This window comes from Xiphophorus maculatus, chromosome 14, assembly GCF_002775205.1.
Source record: "Xiphophorus maculatus strain JP 163 A chromosome 14, X_maculatus-5.0-male, whole genome shotgun sequence".
NCBI classification, from domain to species: domain Eukaryota; kingdom Metazoa; phylum Chordata; class Actinopteri; order Cyprinodontiformes; family Poeciliidae; genus Xiphophorus; species Xiphophorus maculatus.
Genome location: NC_036456.1, coordinates 5,046,680 through 5,066,188, shown reverse-complemented (window position 1 = coordinate 5,066,188; position 19,509 = coordinate 5,046,680). Strand labels below are relative to the sequence as shown.

Genomic DNA, 19,509 nt, shown 5'->3' with positions numbered 1-19,509 from the left:
TTTTTGAAAACATGAAATCAAGTCTGTCGTGTTCAACCTTCTGGTTCCCTGAAAATCCTGACGTTTTCATCCGTCATTCAACGTCCCGCAGACAGAACGTGAGAAGTGGACATGTCCAGGGAAAAGAGGACATCTGGTCGTCCTACACAAAACAGACGTACACAGTAATGTTAACATCAGCCCAGAGTCAAAATAATACTTTATTATTATTTTATGTTAGCCTATCAACATCTACTCAATGGCTTTTCTACAGGAATTGCTTTAAAAAAAAAAAAAAGTAAATAAATTGTTTTCACAACAAATAAACTTTGACCTTTCCTCTTTTCTTCTTCAAAGAAACAGTATGATGAATGTTTTTATACGTCACACTGTTCGCTGTTCGGACTGAGCTGGACTTTTCTGGAACAAACAAGGGTAGTTTTATTAAAGAAATTATAACTGAGTCAAAACAAATATTGGGCGTATGATTGTTGAGGGGGGAGAGGAAGGAAATCATTTACCAAGAGTCTATAGATGAGAAACAGTAAGCCATTTTTTAAAACCCTGCACAGTAAAAACAAAAATGCAGAGTCAAGAGTTCGGCTCTAGCTGCTGGTTCATTCTGGATTCCTTTTCTAGGTTCTGGTCAGTAGATCTTATAATGTCACCACTGTTTGAGAAGAAAGGATTGCTTGAACCATTGGTGTGAAGTTGTGGATTGTTTTGTACCAAGACGTTTATGGAGGTCACCACAGACGGTCATGTCATTTGCTTCTTGTTAAAAAAAAAAGGGCTTTAACATCTGATGTTAAAGTAGAAAACTACGATCATGATAAGTTCTGGGAAAGTAACAGTGACTGTGTCATGATGGATTACTATTTTCAGACCCACATACAGAACACAATTCAGGAGAGGTATATACGGTAATTGGTTTATTGTAAAACGGCAAGTGAAGGTTGTGGAAGCTCTGGTCTGGTCCAGGAAGGAAACGGGTTCACGGAGTGACCGGCTCTCTAAAGAGGCAGAGCAGAATGGTGAGTTCAGGGTTGTCGGAAACGGGAAAGTCACAGAGTAAACGGAGCTTACTTGTGGTTCGATGGTACGAGATCTAGGAGAGTTTACTGGAAGGTTCGGAGTCTTAGTCTCTTAAGTGGTCCAGGTGGTCCGGTGCCTGACGGCTGGTGTCCAGGAGGAAAACAGAGGATTGCGTCGGAGGGCGGACAGGTAGGCTCGGGCTCGGCGGGGACAAAGGAGCGGTGCAACTACCAGTCGTGGAATCCGGGGGGAACTTGTAGTCAGACTGAGGAGGTGAGTCTGGGAACTCGGGCAACCAGTGGGTAGGACCCACGACGTCATGAGGGGAATCTCGATCAGAGAAGCAGACAGGATCTGTAAGGGCTTCTCCGGGGAAAAACCGTTTCTGGCTAACACTCAGGCGCTGAAGGACTGGCAGAAGCCTCCTTTAGTACACGCCGCTGATGAGTTGATCGGGTTCAGGTGTGCTTGATGACGGTCTACACACACACTCCAGTCGGGTGAGTATGGCGCCATCTGTCGTAAAAGGTGAGTGTATGCACAGAAAACCCCACAAAGAACAACCAAAGGACCCCGAACCACAACAGACTGGTTCTGAGCATCACGGATCGGATCGACCCCCTGCTGTTTTATGACACTGTCTGTGTGAGACCAGCTGATTTAATCTTATGACAAGACATTGTGTAATCTAAAGGAGAGGTGAGGAACACATTATTATTATTATTATTATTATTATTATTATTATTATTATTATTATTATTATTATTATTATTATTATTATTATACTGTATTTTTATTAAAACAGTCCAGGAGGTCATTAAGAAACTGGCAACCAGACAATACTTTATCGTTGTTCACTTTGAAAAAAGGAAAAAAAAGGTTTTATTGGCTTTAATGGCCTTTATTTGAGAGTGATCAGATACTAAAGTGGGTAACGAGTCTCGTCTAGGACTCAGGCCTCCATCCATGGTGGTGCTTTATCCTTGTGCCACCACAATACCACTGCTCTTCACTTTTAATGGGTTTCTGCTGACTTTCACTTGCACCAGTCAACAGTTTTTAAAACAGCGCTGACAGAAAGTGTCCAACCTTGTGATCCGGAGGTGCAATAGTAAGAAGTCCATTTTGACTAATGGACTTTCTGCTAAGGAGGGGCTGCTGTATTCAATTCACATGAATAAAAGAAATCCTCTATCTGCATTTTTGGCAATTCTGAATAAATTTCCAAATGCAACAACGTTGAACAGAAAGAGGCCAATGACCTTTGATCTGTGATCTTCTCATGACAACTTCATTTTTATTTTTCATATTTAAGCACTCACCTCCAATTGATTAAGATGAAAACATACATCACAGAGTCATTTTTTATGGCACTGTATTTTGTATTTTGTATTTTGAAGTAACAACTATTACTTAAGTAACTATTTTCCTACTTCTCTAGCCACACTCTTCTGCAGAACACATGCAAGTGATAAATATGTAACACACACAGGTGAGTGACACGCTTCATGCAAACACACAATATTCATATCAAAGCTCTTAAGCTTTTTAAGCTCTTGCAGATTCTCCAACTTGAAAGAGCGTTGCGTGTGTTATTCATGATGACGTTACTTTCAGGTCTTTACAACCAATGATAGTTTTGTTCTAACAAAATGATTCTCGTCGTCAGTTTGAGGAAACTGATAACACAAAGAAAACTCCACCTCTACACTGCAGGCTCACTAGAACTGACACAGTTTATTGCTCCAACTGAACCATGTTGAGCACAACGATGAACATCAACGTGATGCTGGTTTTCCTCTTCAGCTTCAGTAAGTACAGCTGTCTATGGTTTTCTCAACACTTTTCCCATTTCTGTTCCGAACGCACAACAAATTGACGTCTATCATTCAGAGTCGTAGTTGATCTTTGTGAATGTTTCAGGTTGGATCACCAAGTCAGACTTTGAGTTTGACTCAGTTCTGGTTCAGCCTGGTGAAGAAGTCACTCTGCTCTGCCCCAACTTTACCAACATTTTCGAACACATATTCTGGTACAAACTGATCCCTGGACCCGGCGTCAGCCGCATCTCATCGATGGTTAATCCTGGATCTAAAGTTCATTTACATGATGGATTTCAACGTGAGAAATTCAACATGACGTCAAACGGCACAAACATCTTTCTGAACATCAAACAAGTGAATTTCTCAGATTCTGGAGTTTATATCTGTGGAACCAAGTCACCAAGCTGTCTGAAAATCTTCAGTGAAACATATTTACAAGTTGACGGTAAGAGGACTTGTGTTATGACATCATATGTGTGGATTGAAATCAGACAAAACTTCCAGAATCTTCAGTGGAACTTATTTGCAAGTTAAAGGCCAGAATGCTGCCATGATGAACAGAGTCTCTCCGATATTGTTTGTAAGTTTATCTTGTTCATGGTTTTGTTCCGCCATTTTGTGAATGTGCAGTTTTTGATGGAGAATCCTCCTGCTTTCTCAACAAAATCAGAATACTGATTTATAATACTGTAAATATCATCTATTTATAATATATTTTAACTTCAAATACATTAATCTAAAGGTCCAATTTAAAATAATTAACAAATAATAATTTTCCATGGCCTACTCGTAGTCTAGGTAACGTGATACAAGTAAACAACGTCTACCTCTGATAGGTCACTAGAGCCAATTTGTTTTTATTGGAATCACTGGGTCCACATCTGGATCAGAGCCAGAATCAATGGAAAAAGGATTCCATTGATTTTATTTCAATGGGAAATTTGTCCTAAACATTCCATTAGGACAAAAAGTTTTCCTAACAGAATGCTATTAAAAACTTATGACCTATTTAAGACAATTTATCTCTATAATTTCTAAAAATGTGTCACAACAACAGGTATTAATGGTTATATCGTCGTTCAGGTGTGTAGAAAATATTGGTTGGTTTACAGGTGTGAAATAAAAGTAGACAGAGAGAAGATGGGAGTCTGGATCAGTCAAGACGGGCAAGTCGACCTGGAAACTTCTTTATTATATTGTGCTGAGTACATAATATATGTCTTTGTCTCTGTTGTAGATGGACTGGATGGAGTCAACCTGCCCACTGTCATTCTGGGAGGTGTAGTTATTTTCCTGGTCATAATCATCCTGGGACTGGTTTTGAAAACCAAACCTTGTCACGCAGGTATTTTGTGGTTGTATTTTTCTCTGTATTTCCTTTTCAACCAACTTAATAATATGAAATATTATGAAATGACACATTGAAGAATGTTCGAGCAGTTTACGGGCTTCAGCGTCTCTGTTTTTCAGGTCAAACCAACAAACAGAATCAACAACACAATGAGGTAATCACAGAAAATGATATATTTTTTTAAATCATTGAATCCTTAAACTTGCAGAGTCACTGCAAGTCTTTTTTTTTTTTGCTTTGCAGAATCTGGACTCTGATCTTGTGAACTACGCAGCGCTGAATTTCAGACCCAAAGCAAACAGGAAGAGAAGGCCTTCTGCAGAGAGAGAGACGGATCCAAATGTGGTGTATTCTGCCCCCAGATAGACTCTCTCAATATTAATAACAGCAGCTAAGGCTGTATTATCGTCATGAGTCATTTCTGTATTGTTTTCTGTGTCTCTTCTAGCAAAAATGGAAAAAACCAGCTTTGCTCAATCTTGATTGTGTACTATTTTGTGTTTGTCTATTAAAGAAACTCTCTATAAAATAAATGGAAGTTTATTGTTTGTAACATGACAAAATGTGCCACACGTGATTTTTAAATCTTTTTAAAACAAATTATGTTGTTCTACCCCTGACCCATATTGTCTTAGTTTAGTTCACTTAGCATCATTTCCCCACTGCCATCTTTCTTGACCTAAACACACATTTCATCAAGAGGAACTCGCCCCAACATCACTACTGAAGCGTTTTTTATGAAAGGACAGTAGGCAACACTTTGCACTTTTTCACTTACTGCTATTGTTTGGTGAGTTTCAGCAGCAAAGGAGAATGAGTTTTACCAGGCCTTCCCTGAGGCCCACTAAACACACCTTAAAAGAGAAGATCGAATCTCTTGATGTGAGAGTAGAGAAGCTTTTGCCACTTGTGGTTTTGGTGCAGCGCTGAAGGCTAGTCTCTCTGTGGCTAAACGTCACCGCAGTGGAAACTGGGGAGGGACTGTCAGAAACCAACACATTCAACATCACACACCTCACTGTTGCTTTATTTCTCTTCAACGCCTTTGCAGAAACACACATTTTGATGTTACTCTCATTATAAAAACGGGAAGTTAGTCCAACATGTCTGCTCAGTCTGAGGCCTTTGGTGCTGAAGGTTGCAGCTGTCCTCTCTCACACTGCAGCCTCTTCCTGAGGAACGGCGTTTATCTCGGCCCGTTTATGACTCACTATGAGCAGACGGATCATCAGCGTCACACGTGGCTTCTCCTCGTCAAACAACCTGGTTCCGTTGCTCCCCGTTGTTTCCGGCTCGCTTTGTGCAACTTCAGTTCTTCACCAACTCATCTTATTCCACCAATCATGAAACAGTTTGCCTTCAGAAGTCCAGCAGATAAAATAAAGAGAATTTTTTTCTTTTGTGTCTTTTTTTTTCATGACGTGTCAACACTCTGTGGTGGGGATGCGCAATATTGTCGCCACTGTTTCGGTATCGGCCAATGTTCACTGTAAAATGTAATTCCGTCACAATAACTCACCGATATAAAAGACGTTTTTATAAGACAAACAAGTGACAATGACGCCTGCATTGTTGTCGTTGTCTTAGAGAGAGAAAATGTCATGAATAAATTAGACATTAAACATAATGCAAGTTGGAAGAGTTAGATCATTTTCCGACTCCATTTTAGCATTTGCTTCTGGTAGCAGGCTAACTTGACAAAGATTATGCAGCATTTTAATTCCACAGTAGAGAAAGACATATAGTGTCACTAAGTAGATATAGGTAAAAATATCGGTATTGGTATTGGTTATCGGCCAAATGACTTCTAATATATCGGCACGGATATTGGATTTTTGAGATCAGAAGTCCAATATCCATGTGATGTTAGTCTAGTCTAGTCTAGCCTGCTAGTCTGTGGTTCTTCTTACTTCCCTTTTTACCATGTTAGAGTGAGAGAAACACAAGATTTGAGAGAAGAAGGAAACCTGCTCTTAATTTGAAAAGGTCTGCTCTCATATGTTCACACTCATAAACTTTGATAGATAGATTATCTACTTAAATGTCTGACACTTTTCTTCTGAGTCACATTTTAATTGGAAGAAACCAGATGGTTGGTATTGACATTATGTATTATTTAAATCTAATTCATTTGAACTGTGTCAGTTTTTATCCAATGAAAAGTGTTCCGATGTGATCCGCCACCATAGAAGCAAAATACACTGAACCAAATTAGACCGTATTGCTGAAGGAAGTCATGATGTGAAGAAAACTATAAATCTGAAGCGTTTTCCAGATTGAGGTGTGTTTCTGTCAGTGCTGTTTGTAGCGTTAGCCTCCAAGATGAAGAAAACCTAAGAACACAAAGAACGTGGATATTATTGTCAGCGTTCATTTTACTGCATGTGGTGTCGCGTTGTTGTTCTGCTGCTGCGCTCGGCTCTCTCACCAAAATCCACACACGAGACCACCCCTACCCTCGGCTCAAACACGTTCCCACGGCGACAGTGACGGTCCTGTCTGATGGGTGTGGTCTGTGGTTCAATGCATAAACGTTGTCTTCTTGTTCTTTTAATCTCACTATGATGTGAGACCATTTAGGTCGCCCTTTTGTGTGTGACACATTTTTAAAAATCAAACTAAGTACGCTGACACTCAGCAGCAGCAGCTTTGATTTGATCAGAACCCTGATGTTTTCACAATGGTCTGAAGAGAGTCGATGCATGAGGTTGAGCGACGCTCACCTCAGATGTGCTCAGACCACACTGCGCTGTCTCTTCCTGTCAAACACTCCTGCACGTTTCTCTCCTCCCACTGCAGACCACTCGACTCTTTGCACGAAAAAGTCTGACAGTCGTTGGTGTCGTGTGCGACTCTCTCTTTTCAACACAATAGACGCTTCACTCGCCTCTCCACACTGGGTGCTTGGAACTAAAATGGAGGCTTTACAGCAGGACTTCCTTTGCGATTCAGTTCTGCTGATCAGTTTTTGACCAGCAGGAGGCGCTCACAGAGCACTGAAGTTTCTTTCCCCAGGGAATCAGTTGACCTTTTGACATAAGAAGTCAACAACAACGAAACAGAAATAAATGAAGCCCCTGAATAACAACAACTTTGCTGGTCTAGACGGAGCAGAACACAAGCAGGTGGACTCTACTGAATGTGAATGCTGGAAAGACATCAATTTGTTTCAACCTGAGTCTCAGTTTTAAAATAAATCAGTATAAAAATAAGTTATTAAAGCTACTTGTGTACTGTAGGTAGACCAAGAGATAAGGGTTGGAGTAGCAGTATAATTTTGCTGGAAACTGTTGTTGAGTTCTTTGCTTTTAAAAAAATAAATAAATAAATCACACATTTTGCTTACTAGCACCTCATCATCTAATATAAGAGTTATTTTTAAACGTTTGTTTTTTGGCGAGGAGCATTATGGAGCATTGTGGTTTCTAAGATCGATGCTGACCTCAAACATTCAGCGATTCAGGTCACAGAACTGGGTCTGTGGCGACGAGTGAGGGTGAGATTGTGCTTCGCAAATCCAGGAGATGACATCACGACGTACCATATACATATTTATTTTATTTTATTTTTTTGTGGTAAATTTAATTCCTTGATGAGAAGTCAGAGGCAGACAACTTGAAATGTGCTTGCTATAGTAAAGTTAATTATCTTTAAAAATGTCAGCAAAGTCAATGATGATGATCTAGCTCAGATATTCAGCCATCAAAATAAGTGAAGAGCCAAATACAATCAGCATAAAATAAAATAAAAAAAGATGGTCCGATTTACAAAGCAATCACATTTTGTTAGCACTAACTGATGGAACAATTATCCATATCTACGTCTGTACAGAGGAGTACACACAGTCAGGTTCTTCATGTCTCTGCCTTGATGATCTGCTGCTCTTCTGGTCTGTTAATCTTCTCGTCCTCAACGCTGCATAATGAAGGCTTTCCCCACTTAGGTCGCCCTGTATATCAGACGGAAAAATAAATTTTGGGAAAATTATTGTAAATTGAGAAGAAAACGTTACTACTGACTTGAATTTTATGAAGGGTAAAACACAATACTTCTGCAGTGGTTGTTGAAGGAGAAGACCTTCTGGACTGAGAGTCTGGAAAAGAATGACATATCCTTTATTGATGCCGTCTTGAGTTTGTAGGTATTAATATGTAGTTGAAGTACCTGGGTCTCCTGAGTGGTTTCTCTTGTAGAGAATGAACAACAACACGGCCTGTGAAACACTTAGAAATGTGGTGAATACCAAAGCTCCTGTCAGGAGATACACAGAGTCTGTCTTAGCTGCAGAGAGACAGAAAGAATACAGACATTAGTGTCTGAAAGAGAGAACTGTATTTGAGGGGAAAACAAAGTAGAAGTTGTTACTCACTCTTCACATTCAGGTTCGTCCCGTTTCCAAACAGTATTTGTCCACATGAGGCAACAGCACAGTAGTAAGACCCGACATGAGACACAGTAAGGTTCTTCAGTGGCAGACTGAACACACATTTATTAGTTTGTTCCCCAGGCTTCCTCTCACACTGATCATTGCTTCCTTCATGAGTGTAAATTAGTCCTGGATAATGCTCCTCAGAGCTTCTGAACCAGTAAACTCTGTGTTTTCCACCACAGCTCCCAGTTTGTATTGTACAGTTAAGAGTCACAGAGTGTCCTGGCTGGAAAATCTCAATTTCTGACTGTTGGACCAAAGCCTGGATGTTTAATCCTGATCCTTCGACGTGAATGACGGTGCCTCCATCGATCTCAATCTTGTATGAATACCCAGTGATGCAGAAATAAGTCGCTGAATCGGAGGGCTGCAGATTTGTAATCTTCAGGTTATTTAAATTTGCTGTAGTGTTTAGGGTGAAGCGGGGATTATCTTTGAACTCTCTATGAAAAGTTCCATTTGGGTCGTACTTGAAGACAGTAGAAATTAGTTTTGGCTTCTGTCCAAATGACAGTTTGTACCAACTGAACTTTGAAGTTGTAGTTGGGTCACAAAAACATTGCAGAGTTACACTTTCTCCAGTTTTTACTGAAATGAACCGACTGTCTTGTTGAAGAGACGAGGAAACCTGGAGAATAGCCTGATCTGAGATAAGGAGAGACGGATCAGTATCTCTGAAATCAAACACGCAGAAACAAATTTAAATATTCTGCATCACATTACGATGCCAAATGAACAAACAAACTTACCAAACCTTAACGAGAATAAAAACATAAGACCGACGACAAGCTGTCCAGGACTCATCTTGATCAACGAGCCGAGCTGAATGAGAAAAGCTCCACGTCTTTGTTCCCTTTAAATCGACAACACTAAATTTGACTGACAAAGTAGGAGTGAGAGCTTTTGTCATGATCACCACCTAATGGCCTGAATGGAAAAAAAAATGTAGACGAGGAGGGGACAGACTCGTCATTTCTGCTGTAGCTTTAAAGAGGACATGGAAAATTAGCTGCATTTGGCGAAGGAAACCCCTGCTGTAGTGTTTTGTTCTAGTTTAAATTCTGTCTGCAGAAAAATCACGTACAACTTTGAAAAAGACTTATTTTGATGTTTAAAGACAAAGAAATCAGAACATCAAACCACTTTATAAGCGGCCACCATGTCAGACCTGTGGCTGCTTATAAAGGCAGAGTACGCACAAAATATGGAGCATGATGCTTTTAACGTACGATTAGATGAAGACTTTGGTTTTGTGTGAATCTGATTGTTTGCAGTGAAATCTGTTCATTTGATGTGTGTTACCACATCCTATAGGACCAAACCTATAGCTTTGTCATCGTCATCTTAGGTTATGAAAATCAACCAACACTTTTAAAATCTTGTCATGTGAACAAGGAGTATAGTTTGGTCTGATGACACCAAACCTGATCTCTTTTAATGGCATTGAACACTGGAGGAAGACTGGTTCTGCACATCAACCCTAAAACACAACGCCAAAAATGAAATTGGAAGGTATTAGCAATGAAGGATTGGGTTATCTTAGAGAAGAGGGTTGGATAACGAAATGTACTGAGAATCTGTAAAATATCAAACTGACATTCTTTCTGAAGAGCTGAAGGTCAGAGTGCATGCAAAGTGCCTGCAGAACCTTGAAGACCAGAAGGCAGTTTATGCAAAATAATTGTCAAAAATCACACCTGTGAAACTATTTGACTAGTTTAAACATTTCGAAGTCAAGAATTACACTTTCTAAAATAATTCAATAAATTTTTGATAATATGTTCAGAAATTGTATCCAGTGGCATTCCAATTTTGGATCATTTGGGCTCTAATGTGGTTTGGATTATTTCTATAAACTGACTGTGAGGAAGAGGATAGTATCGGACTGACAGGTCTTATTATCTCACATGTTAGTTTTGATTATTGTGGCCCATTCTACAGTCAGACATTTTACTGGAACTTGAGGATATATCAGAGACACAAGACACCATCCATAAATTTTATATCACGTCATGTAGATTCAGTCATTATCACCTCCACCCACGACATTTTGTAGCAAGAAATGTTTATAATTTAAAGACATAATTATGACTGCAGTCTACCACTTATATTAACCCATTTGCAGACTAAACCAAAGGTGGGTTATATCTGTGGCTTGAGAAGGCCTTCACAGTTTACAGAAACAAAGGTTTCTGGGGCATAAACAAAGCAAAGGTTTCCATCCCAGATCAGAGGGACTGATTGAATCTTTACTGGATTGAATCTACAAGAGTAAGTAGTCAGAACGCTGCCAAGGCGAAGACAAGGTTTCAAAAGATTTATTTTGAAAAGCTGATATGATGGTGATAGAAACCAATCCGTAGAGAGTCGGACAGAAACGGATGTGATTGGTTCATCTTATGGACATACACTGCGCTGTCGGTCTCAGTTTTTATCTGCTTGGAGGCTTATTAACATGTTGTAATGGTCTTAGGTAAGCTTTTGGCCCACATGCAGAACACTCTCAGGAGGCAGATGGAAAAAATTAATGAAGTTTATTGAACAACAATGAATTTGATTATGAGTCTTTGTCCAGGAAATCTGGAAACGAGGGAAGGATCAGGAAGACTGACTGAGTGGGGAGTACTTGGAAAGTTCAGGGTGGGATGTTCAGGAGAAATGAGGATCTTACTGATGATGATGATGATGATGATGATGATGATGAGTCCACGAGGGAGAGGCGAAAGGAGTCCAGAGCTGAGCCTTAGTGGAGGAGTCTTAGAACTGCCGTAGCTATTGAGGTCTTGGGTATGATACGAGGAAAGCTGCTGGTCAGTGGAGACGTTGGAGGACGGACAGGATACAAAGAGTTTGAATTGAGAAAAAGGAGTGGAACTTTGCCAGCCGTGGAGCTTGAAGCAGAGTTAATTACTTGGAGTCTTTAGATCACGAGGAGAAACCAGATTGACTGGAGGAAGAGAATCCAGGGAGTCACCAGAGAGAAGACTGGTGACATCAAGAGATCATCACAAAGTAGCACAAATACCAAACTATCGCAGGGACAACAGAGGGGTCAGAGTATCATGTTAGGTTGACACTCAGGCACCGAAGGACTGGAAACTAGGTCCTCTTATCCTCGGGCTGATGAGCCTGCATGATTAGCAGACGTGAGATGTGATTGATTGGCAGGTCCAGACTCCACAACAGCTTCCTGGCTCCCTCTGGTGGAAACTGTGAGAAAATAAAGACCACACACAGAACCCAAACCCCACACGCCTAACACACTGTAGGATATAGGAAGACTTCAAGCAATACAAGTAGCTACAAAAGTTTCTCGAGCATCTTTGGGTCCTTTTGGTGAGCGCATATACACTTGTGTTCTACTCAACAAAAACATTGCACAGTAAAGATTTCATTACTCTTTTTTAGTAATTGTTAAATTTAAGCTGAAGAGGGGAGTGCTGTGGTGGCGGAGGGGTTTAGCATGCTCCACGTTTGGAGGCCTTAGTCCTCGACGAGGACAACCTTTGCCGCATGTCTTCTCGCCCTATTTCCTGTCTGCCTACTGTCGCAAAAAATACGAGCCACTAGCGCCTCAAAAACTCTTCGGAGAAAAAAAAAAATTTAAGCTGAAGAATGGTCACTGTTTTTTTTTTTAAATGAGGAAAACTCATTGAGTGTGACTTACAGCGTCTGTGTATTTTCAAGAAGATAATAGGAAACGGAAAAGAAACACTCTGACCTTTTCCTGATTGCCACAGAGAACAACATTCAAATCAGGCACAGTGACGTCATCAGGATCTTCAAAGCAGGAAAAGAGTCTATGTCAAGTCTCTGGTATTTGAACAAGTTTTTTTTCAGATGTTCATACATTTGTGGATTTTAACTGGTTGTGTATTTTATAGATGCTAAAGTAACATCACATTACATTGTCATGTTGTTTCCAGTATGATTGTCCGAGAAACCAATGTGTAGAGTTATGGACATTATTAAACATCTGCATCAGAATACATACGACTATTGATTTAAAATAAGTACACATGATTTTCAAGCTGTGCCTGTAAAAGATCTCACACTTTGAAAGCAGCTGGTCGTCACATATACCACAAAAAATGACCCTTTTTCCATCTGAGCACCTGCCGTCCCTCCGAGGCCCCTACCCCAAATAAAGATGTCTTTGTACTTCACTGGTAGTAAAAGTTCTCTTGTGAACTGTTTTGTATTTAGTTGTTTAAAATACCTCACCTTTGCTTAGAAGCATCTAATATTCTCTCATTAAAATCATCTTTAATAGTTTGTTTTTAGTAAGGACCATTAGTGAGCATTATGACTTCATTCTGGGGTAAAATAAATATTTATTTAGGTCAAAGAACTGGGTCTGTGGTATTGTGTGCGGGTGAATTGACATGTCACACTTTGTTGTTTTTTTTTTTGTGGTAAATTTCATTACTTGATGAAAAGTCTCAGGTAGAAAACCCAAGACACTTTTGCAAGAGTAAATTATCTTTAAAAATCTAAGCAAATGACAATCATCTAGCAGACATTCTGTCATCAAAACTTGACAACAGTTGCACAAAGAGTAACAGATTGTGTATACAAGAGTAACGAGATACTGTTATGTCAGTCGGATTTACAAAGCAACCACAACTCGGATCAATTGTCCAGCTCTACAATAGAGTAAACACAGTAAGTATATTCATTTCTCTGTCTCGCTGATGTGCAATTAATCTGGTCCATTAGTCTTCTGGTCTTGGAAGCTGCATAATAAAGGATTTTATCATTTTGGTAAACCTGTAAATGAAATGGGGAAATAGAGAGTTGAAGTGAATGACAAGAAAAACTTCAGAATAACATAAATGTTGTAAAAAGTAAATAAACAATACTTCTGCAGTGGTTGCTGAAGGAGAAGACCTTCTGGACTGAGAGTCTGGAAAAGAATGACATATCCTTTATTGATGCCGTCTTGAGTTTGTAGGTATTAATATGTAGTTGAAGTACCTGGGTCTCCTGAGTGGTTTCTCTTGTAGAGAATGAACAACAACACGGCCTGTGAAACACTTAGAAATGTGGTGAATACCAAAGCTCCTGTCAGGAGATACACAGAGTCTGTCTTAGCTGCAGAGAGACAGAAAGAATACAGACATTAGTGTCTGAAAGAGAGAACTGTATTTGAGGGGGAAACAAAGTAGAAGTTGTTACTCACTCTTCACATTCAGGTTCGTCCCGTTTCCAAACAGTATTTGTCCACATGAGGCAACAGCACAGTAGTAAGACCCGACATGAGACACAGTAAGGTTCTTCAGTGGCAGACTGAACACACATTTATTAGTTTGTTCCCCAGGCTTCCTCTCACACTGATCATTGCTCCCTTCATGAGTGTAAATTAGTCCTGGATAATGTTCCTCAGAGCTTCTGAACCAGTAAACTCTGTGTTCTCCACCACAGCTCCCAGTTTGTATTGTACAGTTAAGAGTCACAGAGTGTCCTGGCTGGAAAATCTCAGTTTCTGACTGTTGGACCAAAGCCTGGAGGTTTAATCCTGATTCTTCGACGTGAATGACGGTGCCTCCATTGAACTCAGTCTTGAATGAATTCCCGGTGACGCAGAAATAAATCCCTGAGTCTGAGGGCTGCAGATTTGTAATCTTCAGGTTATTTAGATTTCCTTTGGTGTCTAGGGTGAAGCGGGGATTATCTTTGAACTCATTATGAAAAGATGCATTTGGGTCGTACTTGAAGACAGTAGAAATTAGTTTTGGCTTCTGTCCAAGTGACAGTTTGTACCAACTAAACTTTGAAGTTGTAGTTGGGTCATGAAAACATTGCAGAGTTACACTTTCTCCAGCTTTTACTGAAACAAACCGACTGCCTTGTTCAAGAGACGAGGAAACCTGGAGAATAGTCTGATCTGAGATAAGGAGAGACGGATCAGTATCTCTGAAATCAAACACGCAGAAACAAATTTAAATATTCTGCATCACATTACGATGCCAAATGAACAAACAAACTTACCAAACCTTAACAAGAATAAAAATGTTAGACCGACGACAAGCTGTCCAGGACTCATCTTGATCAACGAGTCGAGCTGAATGAGAAAAGCTCCACGTCTTTGTTCCCTTTAAATCGACAACACTAAATTTGACTGACAAAGTAGGAGTGAGAGCTTTTGTCATGATCACCACCTAATGGCCTGAATGGAAAAAAAATGTAGACGAGGAGGGGACAGACTCGTCATTTCTGCTGTAGCTTTAAACAGGACATGGAAAATTAGCTGCATTTGGTGAAGGAAATCCCTGCTGTAGTGTTTTGTTCTAGTTTAAATTCTGTCTGCAGAAAAATCACGTACAACTTTGAAAAAGACTTATTTTGATGTTTAAAGACAAAGAAATCAGAACATCAAACCACTTTATAAGCGGCCACCATGTCAGACCTGTGGCTGCTTATAAAGGCAGAGTACGCACAAAATATGGAGCATGATGCTTTTAACGTAAGATTAGATCAAGACTTTGGTTTTGTGTGAATCTGAATGTTTGCAGTGAAATCTGTTCATTTGATGTGTGTTACCACATCCTATAGGACCAAACCTATAGCTTTGTTATCATCATCTTAGGTTATGAAAATCAACCAACACTTTTAAAATCTTGTCATGTGAACAAGGAGTATAGTTTGGTCTGATGACACCAAACCTCTTTTAATGGCATTGCACACTGGAGGAAGACTGGTTCTGCACATCAACCCTAAAACACAACGCCAGAAATGAAATTGGCAGGTATTAGCAATGAAGCATTGGGTTATCTTAGAGTAGAGGGCTGGATAACGAAATGTACTGAGAATCTGTAAAATATCAAACTGACAATCTTTGTAAAGAGCTGAAGGTCAGAGTCAATGCAAAGTGCCTGCAGAACCTTGAAGACCAGAAGGCAGTTTATGCAAAATAATTGTCAAAAATCACACCGGTGGGGTGTGTCATTGTGGCGTAGGGATTAGCACAACCCACGTTTGGAGGCCTTGAGTCCTCAATGTGGCCGTCGCTGGTTCGACTCCCGGACCCGTCGATATTTGCCGCATGTCTTCCTCTCCTTCCCCATCAGCCTACTTTTATATAAGTGACACTAGAGCCCACAAAAGACCCCCTGGAGGGGTAAAAATACAGTACAGACCAAAAGTTTGGACACACTTTCTAATTGAATTCAATGAGAAGGTGTGTCCAAACTTTTGGTTTGTACTGTATATATTTTAAAAAATCACGCCTGTGAATAATTTTAACCAAGCAGGGGACATTTAGAAGTTGTCAAGAATTACGCTTTGTAAAAGTATAAAAGTGATAATATTTTCAAAAATTGTGTCCAGTGGCATTCCACTTTTACATCATTTGGGATCTAATGTGCTTTGATTTCTTTCTATAAACTGTGAGGAAGAGGATAGGATCAGACTGACAGGTTTTATTATTTCACATGTTAGATTCGATGATGGTAGCACTTGCTACAGTCAGACTTTTCACTGGAGCTTGAGAATATGTCAACTGTACAAGGCATCACCCATAAATTTTGGATCAAGTTGTTCACCATTATCACCTCCACCTGCAACATTTAGTAGCAAGAAATGTTTTAAGTTTACAGACATAATTACTATTGCGTTCTACTACTATATTAACCTCCAAATATAACCTGTCAGACATTTTCTACAAATTTCCACCAGCAAAAGTAGAACATTTCCTACAAGGTTACCAAGGTTGTTAGCTTCAGACACTGATGAAAGCTCTAGCTGTAGTTTGGTTGCACTGGACTGGAGACTAAACCAAAGGTGGGTTATATCTGTGGCTTGAGAAGGCCTTCACAGTTTACAGAAACAAAGGTTTCTGGGGCATAAACAAAGCAAAAGTTTCCGTCCCAGATCAGAGGGACTGATTGAATCTTTACTGGATTGAATCTACAAGAGTTAGAAGTCAGAACGCTGCCAAGGCAAAGACAAGGTTTCAAAAGATTTATTTTGAAAAGCTGATATGATGGTGATAGAAACCAATCCGTAGAGAGTCAGACAGAAACGGATGTGATTGGTTCTTCTTATGGACATACACTGCGCTGTCGGTCTCAGTTTGAACCTATTGGAGGACTGATAACATGAACACTGTAGGATACAGGGTGACATCTAGCAATAGAAGTAATTGCAGACGTTTTTTGAGCACATTTTATTCATTTTGGCGAGCGCCTACACATTTGTGTTGCACTCAACAAGTACATTGTTCTGTAAAGATTTTGTCTCTCTTGTTTGGATATTGTTAAGTTTAAGATGCAGAATAGCCCCTGGTTAATCAGGTTTTGTGAAGATAACTCATTTAATGTGACTTACAGCTTCTCTGGAGAGATCATAGAAAATGTTGAAAATGATCAAGTAGCTAATAAATATATGTATGTTTAGAAGAACAACTTTGACCTAAGAATCAGGCATAGTGAGATCATCAGAACCTTCAAAAGCACGAGAAAGAGAATAATAATGGTCACTTTAGTCTTTGAGCAAAAGACAATCGAAGTCAAGTCTCTTTGAACTTTTTTTTTTTTTTCATATTTGTTGGTAGATTTTGTGGATTTGAGCAGGTTGTTTATATTTACAGACTCTGGTGTGGCTTTGAGGCGCTTTGTTGAATTTGGTTGTTGGAGAAACCAATTCATATAGTGGTGACCATTATGAAATATCTGCGGCAGATTACATACGGGTATTGATTTGAAACAAGTAAATGTCATTTTTTAAGCTGTTATTGTAAAACAAATCTCACTCTACCAGAGCTGCTGCTGGTTACAGAAAACACAAAAGGTGACATTTTTTTCCATCTGAGCAACTGCCCTCCCCCCCCCCAATAAACCGAGTCCTGAAAGACGTAGTTAAATTACATCTTAAATTACCTCATTTTTGCTTTCTAGAACCTTATGTTGTCTTATTAAAATTATATTTAAAAGTGAGTGTTCTGGTGAGGTCCGTTAGGGAGCATTTTGATTCATAAGATGGATGCTGGCATCAGGCAAACAGCGATGTAGGTCACAGAACTGGGTCTGTGGTAACATGTGTGGGTGAGATTGTACCTGTAGACGACATCATGACATGACATGCTTTGTTTTTTTGTGGTAAGTTTAATTTTTGGATGAAAATTCACAATCAGAAAACTCTTAAAACTCTAAGCGCGTGACGGCGACTCAGCAGGCAGTTCGTCATCAAAGCTCGAAAACAAGTTAGCAGAAATAAGAACTTGGATATATAAAAGAAATTAAAGATTGGTTCAGTCTAATTTACAAGGTAGGGTTTCTTAAATCAATTTTAGAGCTCAACAACAGAGGAGTAGATGCAGTTAGTCTTTTCATTTCTCTGCCTTGCTGATCTGCTGCTCTTCTGGTCTGATAATCTGATTTTAAAAGCGGCGTAATGAAGGTTTTCACCCTGCAAACGAGAAAGGAAAAAAAAGTCATTTTAAAATAATTGTCAATGAATAAGAACTAAGTACTAATGACATAAATGTTATAAAAAACATAATACTTCTACAGTGGTTGTTGAAGGAGAAGACCTTCTGGACTGAGAGTCTGGAAAAGAATGACATATCCCTTATTGATGCCGTCTTGAGTTTGTAGGTATTAATATGTAGTTGAAGTACCTGGGTCTCCTGAGTGGTTTCTCTTGTAGAGAATGAACAACAACACGGCCTGTGAAACACTTAGAAATGTGGTGAATACCAAAGCTCCTGTCAGGAGATACACAGAGTCTGTCTTAGCTGCAGAGAGACAGAAAGAATACAGACATTAGTGTCTGAAAGAGAGAACTGTATTTGAGGGGGAAACAAAGTAGAAGTTGTTACTCACTCTTCACATTCAGGTTCGTCCCGTTTCCAAACAGTATTTGTCCACATGAGGCAACAGCACAGTAGTAAGACCCGACATGAGACACAGTAAGGTTCTTCAGTGGCAGACTGAACACACATTTATTAGTTTGTTCCCCAGGCTTCCTCTCACACTGATCATTGCTCCCTTCATGAGTGTAAATTAGTCCTGGATAATGTTCCTCAGAGCTTCTGAACCAGTAAACTCTGTGTTCTCCACCACAGCTCCCAGTTTGTATTGTACAGTTAAGAGTCACAGAGTGTCCTGGCTGGAAAATCTCAGTTTCTGACTGTTGGACCAAAGCCTGGATGTTTAATCCTGATCCTTCGACGTGAATGACGGTGCCTCCATCGAACTCAGTCTTGAATGAATGCCCGGTGACGCAGTAATACGTTGCTGAGTCTGAGGGCTGCAGATTTGTAATCTTCAGGTTATTTAAATTTCCTTTAGTGTCTAGGGTGAAGCGGGGATTATCTTTGAACTCTCTATGAAACGTTCCATTTGGGTCGTACTTGAAGACAGTAGAAATGAGTTGTGGTTTTTGACGCAACGTTAGTTTGTACCAGTAAGCCCTCGCAGGTGTATCAGGGTCACGAAAACATTGCAGAGTTACACTTTCTCCAGTTTTTACTGAAATGAACCGACTGTCTTGTTGAAGAGACGAGGAAACCTGGAGAATAGTCTGATCTGAGGTAAGGAGAGACGGATCAGTATCTCTGAAATCAAACATTTAAAAACATATTGAACTACTCTGAAAGTCTCACATGATAATGGAAGAAAAAAACTTACCAAGTTTTAATAACAACAAAAATGTAAGACTGACGGCACGCTGTCCAAGACTCATCTTGATCAACGAGCCAAGCTGAATGAGGAAAACTCTACGCCTTTGTTCCTTTTTGATAGACACTAAATCTGACAGGTTTTGTCATGTTCGCTACCACCTATAGGCCAGAGTGAAAAAAGATAGATGAGGAGGAGACTGATGGATCATTTCTGCCTGTTTCTTTAAAGATGTAGAACGTTAAGCTATAGATAGCATAAAATATTTCA

General features: G+C 39.7%; 3 protein-coding genes across 3 annotated transcripts; all 3 read right to left on the bottom strand.

Annotated features, from left to right (window-relative positions):
• Positions 1-7,893: 7,893 nt before the first annotated feature.
• LOC111610825 (V-set and immunoglobulin domain-containing protein 1-like) lies at positions 7,894-9,450 on the bottom strand. Its single transcript, XM_023345792.1, has 5 exons — positions 9,367-9,450; positions 8,558-9,262; positions 8,353-8,469; positions 8,238-8,281; positions 7,894-8,137 (listed from the first exon to the last, which is right to left on the bottom strand). Exons 1-5 carry the CDS (start codon positions 9,419-9,421, stop codon positions 8,006-8,008), a joined length of 1,053 nt encoding a protein of 350 aa, XP_023201560.1. The 5' UTR covers positions 9,422-9,450; the 3' UTR covers positions 7,894-8,005.
• Positions 9,451-13,225: 3,775 nt separating this feature from the next.
• LOC106700360 (V-set and immunoglobulin domain-containing protein 1-like) lies at positions 13,226-14,663 on the bottom strand. The gene is made up of 5 exons (XM_023345794.1): positions 14,609-14,663; positions 13,800-14,504; positions 13,595-13,711; positions 13,480-13,523; positions 13,226-13,387 (listed from the first exon to the last, which is right to left on the bottom strand). The coding sequence occupies exons 1-5, from the start codon at positions 14,661-14,663 to the stop codon at positions 13,250-13,252; spliced, it is 1,059 nt and encodes a 352-aa protein (XP_023201562.1). The 3' UTR covers positions 13,226-13,249.
• Positions 14,664-17,844: 3,181 nt separating this feature from the next.
• Positions 17,845-19,326, bottom strand: LOC106700359 (V-set and immunoglobulin domain-containing protein 1-like). The gene is made up of 5 exons (XM_023345793.1): positions 19,249-19,326; positions 18,442-19,146; positions 18,237-18,353; positions 18,122-18,165; positions 17,845-18,025 (listed from the first exon to the last, which is right to left on the bottom strand). Exons 1-5 carry the CDS (start codon positions 19,301-19,303, stop codon positions 17,906-17,908), a joined length of 1,041 nt encoding a protein of 346 aa, XP_023201561.1. The 5' UTR covers positions 19,304-19,326; the 3' UTR covers positions 17,845-17,905.
• Between the last annotated feature and the right edge of the window lie 183 nt (positions 19,327-19,509).

What these genes read in the sequence shown, in the direction of transcription:
- LOC111610825 (XM_023345792.1), bottom strand. Translation starts at nt 9,421, where the DNA reads ATGAGTCCTGGACAGCTTGTCGTCGGTCTTATGTTTTTATTCTCGTTA. An exon ending in GACGAACCTGAATGTGAAGA is followed by an intron (nt 8,470 to 8,557) that starts GTGAGTAACAAC and finishes GTCTCTCTGCAG; the next exon opens with CTAAGACAGACTCTGTGTAT. An exon ending in AAACCACTCAGGAGACCCAG is followed by an intron (nt 8,282 to 8,352) that starts GTACTTCAACTA and finishes ATTCTTTTCCAG; the next exon opens with ACTCTCAGTCCAGAAGGTCT.
- LOC106700360 (XM_023345794.1), bottom strand. Translation starts at nt 14,663, where the DNA reads ATGAGTCCTGGACAGCTTGTCGTCGGTCTAACATTTTTATTCTTGTTA. An exon ending in GACGAACCTGAATGTGAAGA is followed by an intron (nt 13,712 to 13,799) that starts GTGAGTAACAAC and finishes GTCTCTCTGCAG; the next exon opens with CTAAGACAGACTCTGTGTAT. An exon ending in CTTCAGCAACCACTGCAGAA is followed by an intron (nt 13,388 to 13,479) that starts GTATTGTTTATT and finishes TTTCATTTACAG; the next exon opens with GTTTACCAAAATGATAAAAT.
- LOC106700359 (XM_023345793.1), bottom strand. Translation starts at nt 19,303, where the DNA reads ATGAGTCTTGGACAGCGTGCCGTCAGTCTTACATTTTTGTTGTTATTA. An exon ending in GACGAACCTGAATGTGAAGA is followed by an intron (nt 18,354 to 18,441) that starts GTGAGTAACAAC and finishes GTCTCTCTGCAG; the next exon opens with CTAAGACAGACTCTGTGTAT. An exon ending in CTTCAACAACCACTGTAGAA is followed by an intron (nt 18,026 to 18,121) that starts GTATTATGTTTT and finishes TCTCGTTTGCAG; the next exon opens with GGTGAAAACCTTCATTACGC.